Genomic DNA, 13,653 nt, shown 5'->3' on the forward strand with positions numbered 1-13,653 from the left:
AAAACAAGCTGGAAAAATGAGCTCATGGCTGCTGTGTGGAATACACCTGCGGGTGCTGAGGGAGCTGGCGGAGGCCACTCTCCATCATCTATGGTAAGTCATGGGGAACAGGAGAGGTGCCTGAGGATTGGAGGATGGCAAGTGTCACGCCAGTCTGTAAGGGGCAAGGAGGACCCGGGTAATTATAGACCAGTCAGCCTTACCTCCATCCCTAGAAAGGTGATGGAACAACTTATTCTTGACACCATCTCTAGACATATCAAGGATGAGGGGGTCATTAAGAACAGCCAACATGGTTTGACCAAGGGGAAGTCATGTTTGACCAACCTGATAGCCTTATATGAGGAAGTAACTAGGTGGATGGATGATGGTAGAGCAGTGGATGTGTTTTTTCTTGATTTCAGTAGGGCATCTGATACTGTCTCCCACAGCATCCTCATAGATAAGCTAAGGAAGTGTGGGCTTGATGATCAGGTAGTGAGGTGGATCAAGAGCTGGCTGAAAGGAAGAAGGCAGAGTTGTGGTCAATGGGGCAGAATCTAGCTGGAGGTCTGTGACTAGTGGAGTCCCTCATGGGTCGGTGCTGGGACCAGTGCTGTTTAATATTTTAATCAACGACTTGGATGAGGGAACCGAGTGTACCCTCAGCAAGTTCGCTGATGACACTAAACTGGGAGGAGTGGCTGACACACCAGAAGGCTGTGCTGCCATTCAGTGAGACCTGGACAGGCTGGAGAGTTGGGTGGGGAGAAACTTGATGAAGTTCAACAAGGGCAAGTGTAGAGTCCTGCATCTGGGGAAGAACAACCCCATGTACCAGTACAGGTTGGGGGCTGACCTGCTGGAAAGTAGTGAAGGGGAAAGGGACCTGGGGGTACTGGTGGATAGGAGGATGACCATGAGCCAGCAATGTGCCTTTGTGGCCAAGAAGGCCAATGGCATCCTAGGGTGTATTAGAAAGGGTGTGGTTAGTAGGTCAAGAGAGGTTCTCCTCCCCCTCTACTCTGCCTTGGTTAGGCCGCATCTGGAATATTGTGTCCAGTTCTGGGCCCCTCAGTTCAAGAAGGACAGGGAATTGCTTGAAAGAGTCCAGTGCAGAGCCACAAAGATGATGAAGGGGGTGGAACATCTCCCTTATGAGGAGAGGCTGAGGGAGCTGGGTCTCTTTAGCTTGGAGGAGACTGAGGGGTGACCTCATCAATGGTTACAAATATGTAAAGGTGAGCATCAGGATGATGTAGCTAGGTTTCTTTCAGTGATGCCCAGTGATAGGATAAGGGGCAATGGGTGTAAACTGGAGCATAGGAGGTTCCGTGTGACCATCAGGAAGAACTTCTTTACTGTGAGAGTGACAGAGCACTGGAACAGGTTGCCCAGGGGGGTTGTGGAGTCTCCTGTGTTGGAGATATTCAAGGCCCGCCTGGACAAGTTCCTGTGTGATGTACTCTAGGTTACCCTGCTCTTGCAGGGGGGTTGGACCAGATGATCTCCTGAGGTCCCTTCCAACCCTTGGGATTCTGTGTGAAGGCAGAGCTCGATGTGACCCCTCCGGTTTTTGGCCGGCTGAGCTGTTCGCGGCCCGTCACCATCCTGCTGCCATCAGCAGAGGGCAGCGCTGCTGCTCTCAGCCCTCCTGCCTTGGCAAATCCTCCGGCACAGAAGGCTGGATCTGCTACCGATTATTTTAAACACTGAACTTGATAAAAAACAGGGAAAACCAACAGCAGTGAGCCACTTGCAGAGCTGTTTGCGTGACGCTGCTGCAACCCACGTCTTTGCACAGACTTGTATTACACTGTTAGGTTTGACTGCTACAGAAAGAACACAAACACGCTGTACACGAGATTTAATCTGAGCCTTGTTCAGTGCGAGGTCTCATAGGAGAATGAATTTCTGTGCTCTGCAAAAATCTGGCATCAAATGCAGTGTGGCAAAGAAGGAAAACTTGCTGACCTGCCAGGGACAAAGCTCTTCTCTCTCCCATCTCTTCTGGTTTCTTGAGCTATGGCAAAAGCCACCTATCACAGTTGGACTCTGTGATCTTGAAGGTCTTCTCCAACCTAAATGGTGCTATGATTGCTGTTACAATAAAAAAACGCTCTTAGGAGTGGTTGATATTGCAGCTGCCTTGGATCAGGTAGGGTTGTCCCACCTTCCTTTGGCCTTCATGTTTTCCTTCTGGCTCTGTGTGCTGACTGCAATATCACATAGGGCTTTTACTTCCCTTATTGAGCATCTTTCCCATGGCAAAGAGATGGGAACAGCAGTGGCACGCATTGCCTTTGGTGGGGGTAGGCTTGAACAGATTCAACCCCCTCCTGTAGCACAATGCTATTCCTTTTGTCTTTTTAGGCTGGATTAGTTGTCTGCAAGGTTGAATGAGTTGAAAAGCACGAGGACTTTGCCTTTTTGGTAGTAGCAAGCCATGGGGGTTGTTAAACACATCTGCACAGGCAGGTGGGATCAATGTAGGGATTCCTCATCCAGTTATTTCATACTGTTGAGATGCAAAAGCTTCTCTAAGGGTCTATGGGCAACGTGCCATGCACGGAGCTTGGTGCAGCTGAGAAGGGAATTACTACAAAGTTTGAGGCCGGGGGGCTTGAGGACTTCTGTTGATCTATTGACACAAATTGCCACAAGACCCGCTTAACTCTTGGAAAGGACCTTAATGCTCAGGTCAGTGCATCAAGTGTAGAATGATTCACATTTATTCATCTTTAATAATAGAAAAGCTTCAAACCGTGGTGTGGGTTTGCTCATCTACAGCATCAGTGCCAGAAGCTGTGTGAAGCTTTCTGGGGTGGACTTACTGTTCTCCTGGCAAAGCCAAAGCAAGAGGGAGCTGAATGAGCTGGAATTTTGCACTGGTACTCTGTTTTCTGGGAGAAGGAAGCTGCAAAGGTGGGACCTCTGCTTTGTGCTTTATAATAGAGAATAAAAGGAAGCAGGGGAAAGAGAGCAAGTCCAGACTTGGTCATATATGTGAAGGTACATGTGAGCAGCAGGGGTGATGCTGCATCAACGCTCTGTATCTGCTGCTTTTGCTGTCTTTACCATCAAACTTGAGTTACTGAAGTTCTCAACCTTCCTCTGCATTGACTTCTTCACTAGTGCTAGGGGAGACACATGCCTGTGTCTGAGAAAGGAGATGATGTCGTCACAGTTCCCATTGCCCAGTCTGGGAGCCTGCATGGAGAGGAAGGAAATATGATGGTTGAATTTAGCAACTCAGGACTACACCAAGCACAGCCTCAGTGATTAATCTGCATATGATGGTTGCATATGATGGTTGCTGCCAACCCCATGCACAAGTCAAGCCACAGAGCTCATGAGACTGATAAAATCACACTGCTGTGCATTGTTCTGCTTTGTAAAGGGAAATGGATCTCTTCAGCCATTGAGCTTCTTGCCCTCTAGATTAGCTTCCTTCCCTTTAATTTACCATGACAACGACAAGACAGAAGCAGCTTTCTGTTTATTAGTTTCCATTAAGCAGTTTGAAATTACCACTTTGAAGTTATTTAACTTTACAGAAAGAGGTTGCACATTGGAGAGGGGTCTTTTGCCTCTGGGAGACTCGGTGGCCACAAGAATAGAAGATGATGTTAATTCCTGATATAAGTCAGCATAAAGTAAAGGATACTGGGGCCAAGCAAAGGGTTGATAACTCCTCAGCTGTTAATTGCAAACTTTCATTTATATATAAAGTTCTTTGGCTTAAATGGCGTCTTTTAAACTACCAGAGAATGTAGTTAATTAACCCAATGGTAAACATTACTGTGACATTATGACAGGCAAGCCCTTCAATAAACAGCCCTAGATAGATGGTGGCACTTCAAAGCTATTGCTGAACAACCTGTCAAAGGTTGTTGCTAGAGGAAAATGTTTAATAATATATGGTATTGTACAGTGAAACGGTGCCTGCGTGTCTGGGGAACCCAGAGCTGGTGGGTGAGTTACTCCCAGCCCTGAAGGGACCTTGAGCTAATGCTCATCTCCAGCCTCATTGCTGGATCCCTCTCCAGCATTCTTGTAGCCCCCCCTTTTAGATATTGGAAGGCTACTTGAAGGTCTTCCCAGAGCCTTCTCCAGGCTGGGACCTTGCAGAGAGGCAGAAAAGGCCTTGGCTCTGTGTAAGCACTGCTCAGCAGTAAGGAAAACATCCCTCTGTTATCAACACTGTTTCCAGCACAAATCCAAAACATAGCCCCATACTACCTGCTGTGAAGAAAATTAACTCCATCCCTGCTAAAACCAGCGCACCATTAAATATCACTTGGCTCTTGTGTGCTATCAGATTAATGCTGGGCATTTAAAATAGGGAAATTAAACTGTGTAAAGAGTATGTATCTGTCCGCAGTGAAGCGCATGTCAGAGACCAAGTCCCTAAGAAACGGTGTGATCCAGTAACTGAGCTGCCTGCCTGGCTCCTCTGTCTCTGCCACCTCTTGGGTTGGCAATTCAGAGCTTTCAGTTGTACGTGGTGCCAAGCAGGGTTTCATTTTCTTTTCAGAGTCTCTAAAGCAAACAGGATACTTACTTATGAGTGCTTAAAAAAAATTTCCAAACCCCAAGGACATGCTTATTTTTGAGAAACGACTTTTTCTATCCACTGTTGGGAAGCAGCCAGCCCTGGTTTGCAAGGCCATGCATGGCAAGGCGCTACAGTACTGCGAGGGAGAGGCACATCTCTGGGACTTCGGTCTCCTACAGAGCCAGCACATCCGTGCACTGCCTCCCTTGCCTACTGCTCCGGCACTGAATCCAGCCACTCTGTCTTCACTATCCCAAGCTTACAAACCGCAGCCGCCACACCTCCATGTCGTGTCCAACCATGTGAGTCACAGTGGGATGACTCAGGCGATGGGGAGCAGAGCAGAATGTGGATGTTTCATAGCTCTGCATGCAAAGGGCTCTTGGCACCCTCCCCATGAATGCTGAATCATAAACAGAGTGGTCTGGGTTAGAAAGGACCTTAAAGTTCATCCAGTTCCAACCCTCCTTCACAGGCAGGGACACCTTCCACTAGACCAGGTTACTCCAAGCCCTGTCCAGCCTCACTCCTCATCCTCGCTGCTGCTTGGCTTTTTCAAGAGAAGAAATTAGCTCAAATATTGAGTCATGTTTTCACTTTTGGTCAAACATTTTTTCAGCGCTGTGTATCCATTGCATAACTGGAAGCATGGGGCTTATGGCATTGGAAATGGAAAAAAACAGGGAAGCCTTTTTGGTAAATGTTTGGAGCCTTCAAGTGAAATCCTGAAAATAGCAATACAAGTTTTTCAGGAAAATGTCTCTTACCAAAGACTTTTGGGGGAGGGGGGTGGGATGTCTTAGGGTGGAAGGGGAAAAGCAGTGCACTATGGAATTAATACAGCCTTATCTGGTTATCTGGGAAGGCAGAAGTCACCGAGACCTGCTTTGTGTGTGTCCCTTTACTCAACTTTATGAACATGTGCTCTCACACGTGTACCTCTTGGTTAATATAGTCTCAGAAAGATGCTGGAGCAAGGACCTGAGGGGTTGTTCTGCTGAGCAGCCATCTCCTTGTGCTTGACTTACAGGCCCGGGAAGCTCCAGATGCTCATGCAGTGCCTCAGGGATCCTTCAGCATTACTGGCTCCAGTCCTCTCCAGGTCCTTTTGCCCTAAAACATTCCCAGAGGTATCACCGGGTCTGTTTACTGTGGTGAGGTCTGCTCGCTGTGGCAGGCAAGTGAAGCAGCACTCCCTGGTTAAACATCCCTTGGGCATCCCTGGCATCTTCCATCAGCATTTGACAAGCTTCAGTTTGTCTGAATCCCTGTGGTAAGTGTTACACAGAACTGCAAGGTGTGAAAATCCAGGCTGGCGCCCCAGTAGAGAGCAGGCTGCCCTCTTTGAAAGCCTTTATCTTTTAGATAAGAAGAGATGAACCATAAGAAGTTACACTAAAATTCCTTTAAAACAAACTCAAGAGATTTTTGCCTTTTGTTTGTATCAGCAAGGCCATTTAGTTTAGCTGCTGCCTTGAAGAAGTACTTTCTATGCATTTAATGGCACCAATTAAAGGGAGTGTCACTTAATAACCTTTGGTCAGCCCCAAATTGGTCAAGCAGTTGGACAAGATGATCACTATAGGTCCCTTACAACTGATGTAGTCCTGTTGTGTTGTGCTCTATTCAGTTCTGACAGCAACGCCTCGCAGCAGACCAGCCTCTCAACCAGCCTTTTTCTTTTCTATGGCTTTAAGTTGTGAAGCCCATTGAGCAAGCAGGAGATGATTTACCCTCAATCTGCAGTAAAACTGCGCTTGCTGAAATTACAGCTGCCGCTAACAGGTTTCCAGCGCTGCTCCTCTGCGGCCTTGCTGCTCGGGTGAAAGCCAAAGCTTCTCCAGCCTTTTATTTCTTGGTGGTCCCCCGAGAGAAGCAAAAGAACACAAAATTTAGAAGGAAATCTGTGGTTTACTGAGCTTCAGTAAAGCTGTGAGCCCCCCGCTGCAGTGCTGCATCCAGCTCTGGGGATGTAGGGACAATGGACCTGCTTGAGTGAGCTCAGAGGAGGGCGTGAAGGAGGAAGTTCTTTACTGTTAGGATGGTGAGGCACTGGAATGGGTTGCCCAAGGAGGTTGTGAATGCTCCATCCCTGGCAGTGTTCAAGGCCAGGTTGGATGAGGCCTTGGGTGATATGGTTTAGAGCGAGGTGTCCCTGCCCATGGCAGGGGGGTTGGAGCTTGATGATCTTAAGGTCTTTTAGCTATGAAGGTACTCGGAGGGCTGGAGCATCTCTCCTATGGAGACAGGCTGAGAGGGCTGGGCTTGTTCAGCCTGGAGAAGAGAAGGCTCAGGGGGGACCTTAGAGAAGCTTCCAGTGCCTAAAGGGGATACAAGAAAGCTGGAGAGGGGCTTTTGACAGAGGCCTGTAGAGATAGGACAAGGGGGAACCGCTTTAAACTGACAAGAGGGCAGATGTAGATTAGATATTAAGAAGAAGTTCTTCCCTATGAGGGTGCTGAGGCGCTGGCACAGGTTGCCCAGAGAAGCTGTGGCTGCCCCATCCCTCGCGGTGTTAAAGGCCAGGCTGGACGGGGCTTGGAGCAGCCTGCTCTAGTGGAAGGTGTCCCTGCCCGTGGCAGCGGTTGGAGCTGGCTGATCTCCCAAGCCCCACGGGTGCTGTGACTCGCGGCAGGCACTGGCTCTGCCAGGGCAGGGGCCGGGAAACCTCCGCGCTGTGAGCAGCAGGCACGCACTGGAGCTCCCCCCTGTGCCGATGCCGCCAGGGATCGCTCCGCTGCCCCTGTGCCGCGGGCCCTGCCCCGAGGGAGCGGCCGCTCCCGCTGCCCCCCCCCGGGCCCGCCCCGAGCGGGCGGGTCCCGCTGCCCGCTGCGATCGAGCGCTGCAGCCGCAGGAGCCGCACGGGTGAGCGGTGCCTCCGCGCACGGGTCCCGCGGGGAAGGGGCGGGGGGGGCCGCGGGTGAGGTGGCGATGAAAGGGCTGGGGCTGCGCTCGCCGCCCGGTGCGGGGCAGCGGGAGCTGGGACGCGCGGGGGCTCCGCGGGTAGCGGCGGCAGCGGAAGCGCTTGGTGGCTTTAGAGGTGCTGGGGGTGACTGCGGGCGGTTATGGTACTGTAAGGGTGGTGGGGTCTCATGGGGTGCCCGGTGTGTACCCCACAACACGTGCGGAGGGAGCATTGGTGTACGGGAGGCTGAAGACACCCAGGAAGTCACTGCAGAAGTAGCACCGAAGGGAAGAAATCTTGTATTCCTTCCCAGAGAGGTGCTTTTCACCCTTTGAGTGAACACAGGAAATACCTGGGGTGCGCTGTAGGCGGCTGTGCTGGGATGCTCCTCACAGCTGAGCTGCCAAGGGGACGCCAAGTGACACCCACAGCAGCCCAAACGCTGTTGGAAATGCACCTGTGAGGTGCTGCCGTCCTGTGCTCACAACAGCCCGGCAGTGAGCCCTGCGGAGCTGCAGCACGGCAGTGACAGCGGGTGACGGGGGTGACTCCCTGGGCCCCGACCCCGGCCCTACTGTCGGGGGGCAGAGGAGCAGTGGGTTCTCAAATCCTCGGTTACAGACATCAAACTGGTAATGGCTGGTCTGGTGCCGAGACAGGAGCCTCCTGCCAGGTGAATTGCTTATTGCATGGGGCCGAAGCAATAGGAAATGTGGGTAAGGGAACAAAATTGCTTCTGCCTGAGGTACTGCAGGGAGATCAGGGGAGAGCAGGCAGGGGAGGACCCCTCGCCGCAGCAGCACAAGCCTTATTATACCCGTCGCTCCAGCGAACCCAATCTGGCTGCATCCAGCCCCAGGGAGCCTGCAGGAGCTTTGTGCACACCCTCAGCTTTGCCCTGTGAACAAATGGCAAACTCATGGGCTTAAAGAAGGCCCCAGAAGGCAAATAGCAGCTTTGAGAGATACGGGGTGTTCACACAGTTCAAACAAATGCTGGTTGAACCCTGGTGGGCGCAGGAGTGTGAATGTTTGGCGAGGGAAAGGGGTTGTCTGTTGCTTGTGAAACCCTGGGGGTCTGTCACTCCCAAGGCCTGACTCGCTGCCACCTTTCTGCATCTGGGTGCTTCTTTCAGAGAGAATTTTCCTTCTGTTTTCAATTTGGAATTTTCCTTTTCTCTCCCGGTTTCTGCCTCTCTGGGTTTTTTTTTTTCCTCCCTCTTCCTCCTTCCTCCATGAATGCTCCCTTTGACAGGAGGAATCCAGTGGGCAGGTATGGTCCAGCCCTGCCTCAGCGGAGCGGCTTGGCCTGAGCTCATACAACTTGTAGAGCAGCTTTTACCCACTGGTCCGGAGCGGCGGGTGGCACGTGTGTCCCTCGGGGGGCACACGGGGGAGAAAGGGGACCTGCACCCAATGAGTGCCACACTTCTTGTGCCTTTCCAGGCCTGCTGGGAGCATCCATCCTGCGTGTCATGGGGTGTCTGCGTGTTCCCCGATGTGCTGTGCTGCGTTTGTCCCCCCCATGCAGCTCGTTGTGGCCCACACGGGGATTTTTGTTTAGGCTTTAACTGAAGTGCTTTCTGGGATGATGCGGTGGGGAATGGGGAAGTGGATAATGCTGGCTGTGGGTGCACAGGACAGAGCTGCTCCCATAACACGGTGGTTGCTGATACCATGTTACTTATCGCACCAAGCTGCTCTGATCCTTCACATGCTGTGCTGGGGGCAGAGCGTTGTCACCTTCCCTTGCACAGAGCCTGCTTGTGCCACCCAGAGCCCTGCACAGGGAGCCAGCAGCCCACAGCCAGGGCTGGGAGGTGGCTGTGTCTCCTGCATGCTGCTGTCACCGCTCAGAAGGGGCCTGGTTGGCAGGGCCCTGCCTGCCCTCAGTGCAGCTCAAGTGGCCGGGTGATGGTGAGGGGTCCCTGCAGTTCAGTGTCTGCTTGACACTAGCAGCACTGTAAGGCCAGCGATGGCACCAACCACCCCCAGCAGCCCGTTTCATCCAGAGTTTGTTTGGGCTGGATTCACCCCTGGAGCTGTTCAGCTGCTCATGGTGGTGATCATTTCTCCTGCAGGCATCAGAGGAGGGTTTGTTCTGTGGTGCTGGAGCTGTCGGTTCTGCCTGGCAGGTATGTGATGGGGACTGACCACGTTCCAGCCGGTTGCTGCTGTGAACTGTAGCTCTTCTCAAAAATCTGTTTTCAGATGATGCACCTTAGAAATGACTTTATCTTTTCGTTTCAGGAACGATGTCAGACGGTTTCTCTGTAAGTACGGAATTCCTTAAAACAATGCGGGGGCTCTAAGTGTTGCCTCTCCTTGCAGCAGGGACCTTTGGCTGGGGTGGGGACATGTCTTTGCTAACCTGCCTAACCCCCAGATCCACCTCAGTTACATTGGTGTTTACTGGAAACCTGTGCCCAGGCACACACCCCACCCAGCTGCTGGGCAGTGGTTGAGCTCTCACCAGTGGTGCATGCTGTAGGCTATGAGAGATGGATGCTGGAGGACTCAACCTGACCCCAGGACTCATGTCACACCCCTATCGCTCCTCCTCTCCCCTCTGTCCACAGTTAGCTGATGCCTTGTCCACTGGCAACAACCCAAACCCCTCTGCCCCCCAGCCCCAGGGCTGGCCCTCCTGGGGGAACCAGCCACCACCTCCTGGGGGGGTCCCAGCCTACCCTGGGCCTCCAGGACCCTATCCTGGAGGACCAGGACCCTATCCCGGAGGACCAGGGCCATATCCCGGAGGACCAGCAGGACACGGACCATATCCAGGAGCACCCGGAGCATTCCCTGGAGCACCAGCAGGACCAGGGCCGTACCCTGCCCCAGGACAACCTGGATTTGGGCCCCCTCATCCTCAGGGGGGACCGGCTCCTCCAATGGTAACAGCTCCATCATTTTACAAGGGGTTCTGCATCTTTACTGCTGAGTTTTGTTTGTCCATAGGAGGGATGTGGGGCTGGCTGCCCTAGGGAGGTGGTATGGGTGGCCACTGTCTCATGGGGTTGTCACACCACGAGCCAGTCTGTGCCAAGCTTTTGGCTTTTAATACGTTTTCTGCTAACAGCCATCTCCCTTGTCTCCCAGACAGTCCCCTATGAGCTGTACCTGCAGGCAGGACTCAGCCCTCGGGTGCTCATAACCGTCACAGGGTCCATCAACCCCAATCCAAACAGGTACCAAGGGGCGTCAAGCACCAAAGGCAGGGGGAGGGTTCTGTGAGGCACTGCCAGATGGAACACAGCAGCTGGAATTTGCTTTCCATTCCTGAATCACACCCACCTGGTGTAAGATCAAATATTACACACAATAAATATGTAAATGGCCTGTTATTGCCCAAAAGGGTCTGTGGGGCTTTTCCCTGCTTTTCTGCTGCTATTTTCGTCAAGCCCAGGGCTTTTGTAGAAAAAAAGCAGCAAACCTGTTACTGTCTTTGCAGGTTTTCACTGGATTTCAAGAAAGGGAATGACATTGCCTTCCACTTCAATCCGCGCTTCAATGAAGACAACAGGAAAGTCATCGTCTGCAATTCGATGTTCCACAACCACTGGGGAAAGGAGGAGAGGACAGCTCCAAGGTTTCCATTTGAAGCTGGAAAGCCCTTCAAGGTGACAGAAACGTGTCCAGCTGGGTCTCTGTCTCTCAACAGCACCTGCATCAGGCACTGGGGAATTTGGTCAGGGCTGTGTAATAATACTTGTGGTAACGACCTTGATGCTTTTGTACCAGCTCTCAGAGGTGATTTTAGGGCAGTCGCCCAGTATTCTTCACTGGCTGTCCAGCACAGCAGGTTGTATGTCACTGCCACTTCTAACCCCTCCTGCAGGTTCAGTTGCCCAGGGTATAACTTTTCCCCACTTCCATTATTCCTGTTTATTTTTAGAGCCTCATTATTTATACTGCTGTCGGTCTATAAAGCATTTTCCCTGATAGTACCCAAGCTCTCTTTGTGAGCTTTTCCCTCTTGCAGAATAGGTTCAGATTTGGTGTGAATGCAGCTCTCACTGTGTGGAGAACCACTTATTGAAAGCAGTTATAGTCATGAGGAGACAACCTCTGGGTAAATCATGGAGCAGGAAGAGCACGGCAGGGCTTTGGGGAAGGCAAAGGTTACCATTGGTGTTTGCAGCTACAAGTTGCTGCACCAGCTCATCCTGAGCTGGACTTGGCTAACAGCAGCAGCCATTAGGCAGTGCCAGCCTGCTCAAGCCTGTGGCTTAAAACAAATGCAATGGCTATCGTTTGGCTGATGTGCAGGTTTTATTTCAGCTCCAGATCCTTTGTGAGGCAGATCACTTCAAGGTAGCGGTCAACGATGCTCACTTGCTGCAGTACAGCTACCGTGAGAAGAGGCTGAACGAGATCAACAAACTCTGCATTGCTGGAGACATCACTCTCACCAGCGTCACACCAACCATGATATAACCATGGTGGTACAGTTTTAATGCAAACTTGATGATTTTAATATGGCTGTAACCAAAAGCGCCTTCTTACATGAATACTTTGAGGTAATAAAACATACTTTCACAAGTAAAATTTGTGTTTAGTAAGGTGCCAAAAGGCAAAGTATCTTTCAGCAAGCTGGGTTCAAAGGTAGAAGTATCTGGATTCTTGCTGTAGAGACAACGCATCACTTTGGTAGAGGATGATGGCTCAGAACCACTTGATTTGCTGCCCTGTATCCTAGGCTGCATCAAAAGGAGCGTGACCAGCAAGTCGAAGGAGGTGATCCTGCCCCTCTACTCTGCTCTTGTGAGACCTCACCTGGAGTATTGTGTGCAGTTCTGGCGTCTTCAACATAAAAAGGACATGGAACTGTTGGAACAAGTCCAGAGGAGGGCCACGAGGATGATCAGGGGACTGGAGCACCTCCCATATGAAGACAGGCTGAGAAAGTTGGGAGAAGAGAAGGCTGTGTGGAGACCTCATAGCAGCCTTCTAGTATCTGAAGGGGGCTACAGGGATGCTGGGGAGGGACTCTTCATTAGGGACTGTAGTGATAGGACAAGGGGTAATGGGTTAAAACTTAAACAGGGGAAGTTTAGATTTGATATAAGGAAGAAGTTCTTTCCTGTGAGGGTGGTGAGGCACTGGAATGGGTTGTCCAGGGAAGTTGTGAATGCTCCATCCCTGGCAGTGTTTAAGGCCAGGTTTGCCACAGTCATGGGCAACATGGTTTAGTGTGTGCTGCCCCTGGCCATGGCAGGGGGGGTTGGAACTGGATATAATGTCCTTTCCAGCACTAACTCTTCTGTGATTCAGTGATTTGCATGGAGAGTACTCGGGAAAGCAGCTTGTGGTATTCTGCTGCTGAACCTGTGAGCTCAGGCAGCAATCTTCAAACCCATCTTCTGCAAGCACCAGCTGGGGGATGGTCATTTGATGTTTTTAGCCTCAGTGGCTCTGGTAGGTAGAGCTGTTGCTCCTTTTTCACTAAAGGAATCAAAGTAATGCAGCAAAGGACTCAAGTTCCCCCCTCCCCCGGGGAGGAGGAGGTGCATTATCAGATTGTGAATGGCTGCTGTGTAACTCACAGAAATAGCACCTTGCTGGAGTTGTCCTCTTAAACACTGGAAAACAGAGAAAGCTGGAGAGCCTCTGAGCCTGACCAGAGGGAGGTAATTCAGGAAGGGGTTCAGAGCTAGAGGAAGCAAAAATCTCTTTCCTAGACCATGGCTAGGAAAGTTACACCACTCCTCCCTTTCAAAGGCACATTCTGCTCATTTGGTGGCCCAGTTCAATGTGCCACGCTTCCTTCTCAAGGGAGATCTAAGTTGTACAAGTGTTACATGCTCCATGGAACAGGTCATGAGCCTTGGGCTTTTCCTCCTTCATCACTTCTGTGTGAGTCAAGACCAGTTTCAAGGGTGGGGAGGTTTATTGGCAAATTCACCGCATGACTCAGGCTAGTAAAAAATAAAGTATGTTCCCTTTGCTGTGAGTCATTCTCCTGGTCTTGTCTGCAAAACAAGAACAGCAATAGCCACCACTAACATTTTAAAGATCTCTTTGACATGGCTCATACTCTTATAACAGTTGCTTCATTTAGAGATGCCATGTTAACAACAGGCACAGTGTTGAAATTTCCAGCAGATGTAGTAGCCTAGACAAATACACTGCTAAGATCAGCTTAAGTGTATACACCAGATGTCCAAAACCCCTTGCCTTCACTGTTCAATGCAGTATTGATGGGTAAA

At 51.0% G+C, this 13,653-nt stretch overlaps 1 protein-coding gene across 1 annotated transcript; it reads left to right on the forward strand.

The window, feature by feature from the left end:
* The first annotated feature begins 9,129 nt into the window (after positions 1-9,129).
* LGALS3 (galectin 3) lies at positions 9,130-11,992 on the forward strand. The gene is made up of 6 exons (XM_061355742.1): positions 9,130-9,576; positions 9,692-9,714; positions 10,021-10,338; positions 10,544-10,632; positions 10,896-11,064; positions 11,726-11,992. Exons 1-6 carry the CDS (start codon positions 9,417-9,419, stop codon positions 11,879-11,881), a joined length of 915 nt encoding a protein of 304 aa, XP_061211726.1. The 5' UTR covers positions 9,130-9,416; the 3' UTR covers positions 11,882-11,992.
* Positions 11,993-13,653: the final 1,661 nt, after the last annotated feature.

This window comes from Neopsephotus bourkii, unplaced genomic scaffold (genome assembly GCF_033783945.1).
Source record: "Neopsephotus bourkii isolate Nb327-2 ecotype Australia unplaced genomic scaffold, CSIRO-AGI_Nbou_v1 NB_95, whole genome shotgun sequence".
In the NCBI taxonomy this organism is placed as follows: Eukaryota; Metazoa; Chordata; class Aves; order Psittaciformes; family Psittacidae; genus Neopsephotus; species Neopsephotus bourkii.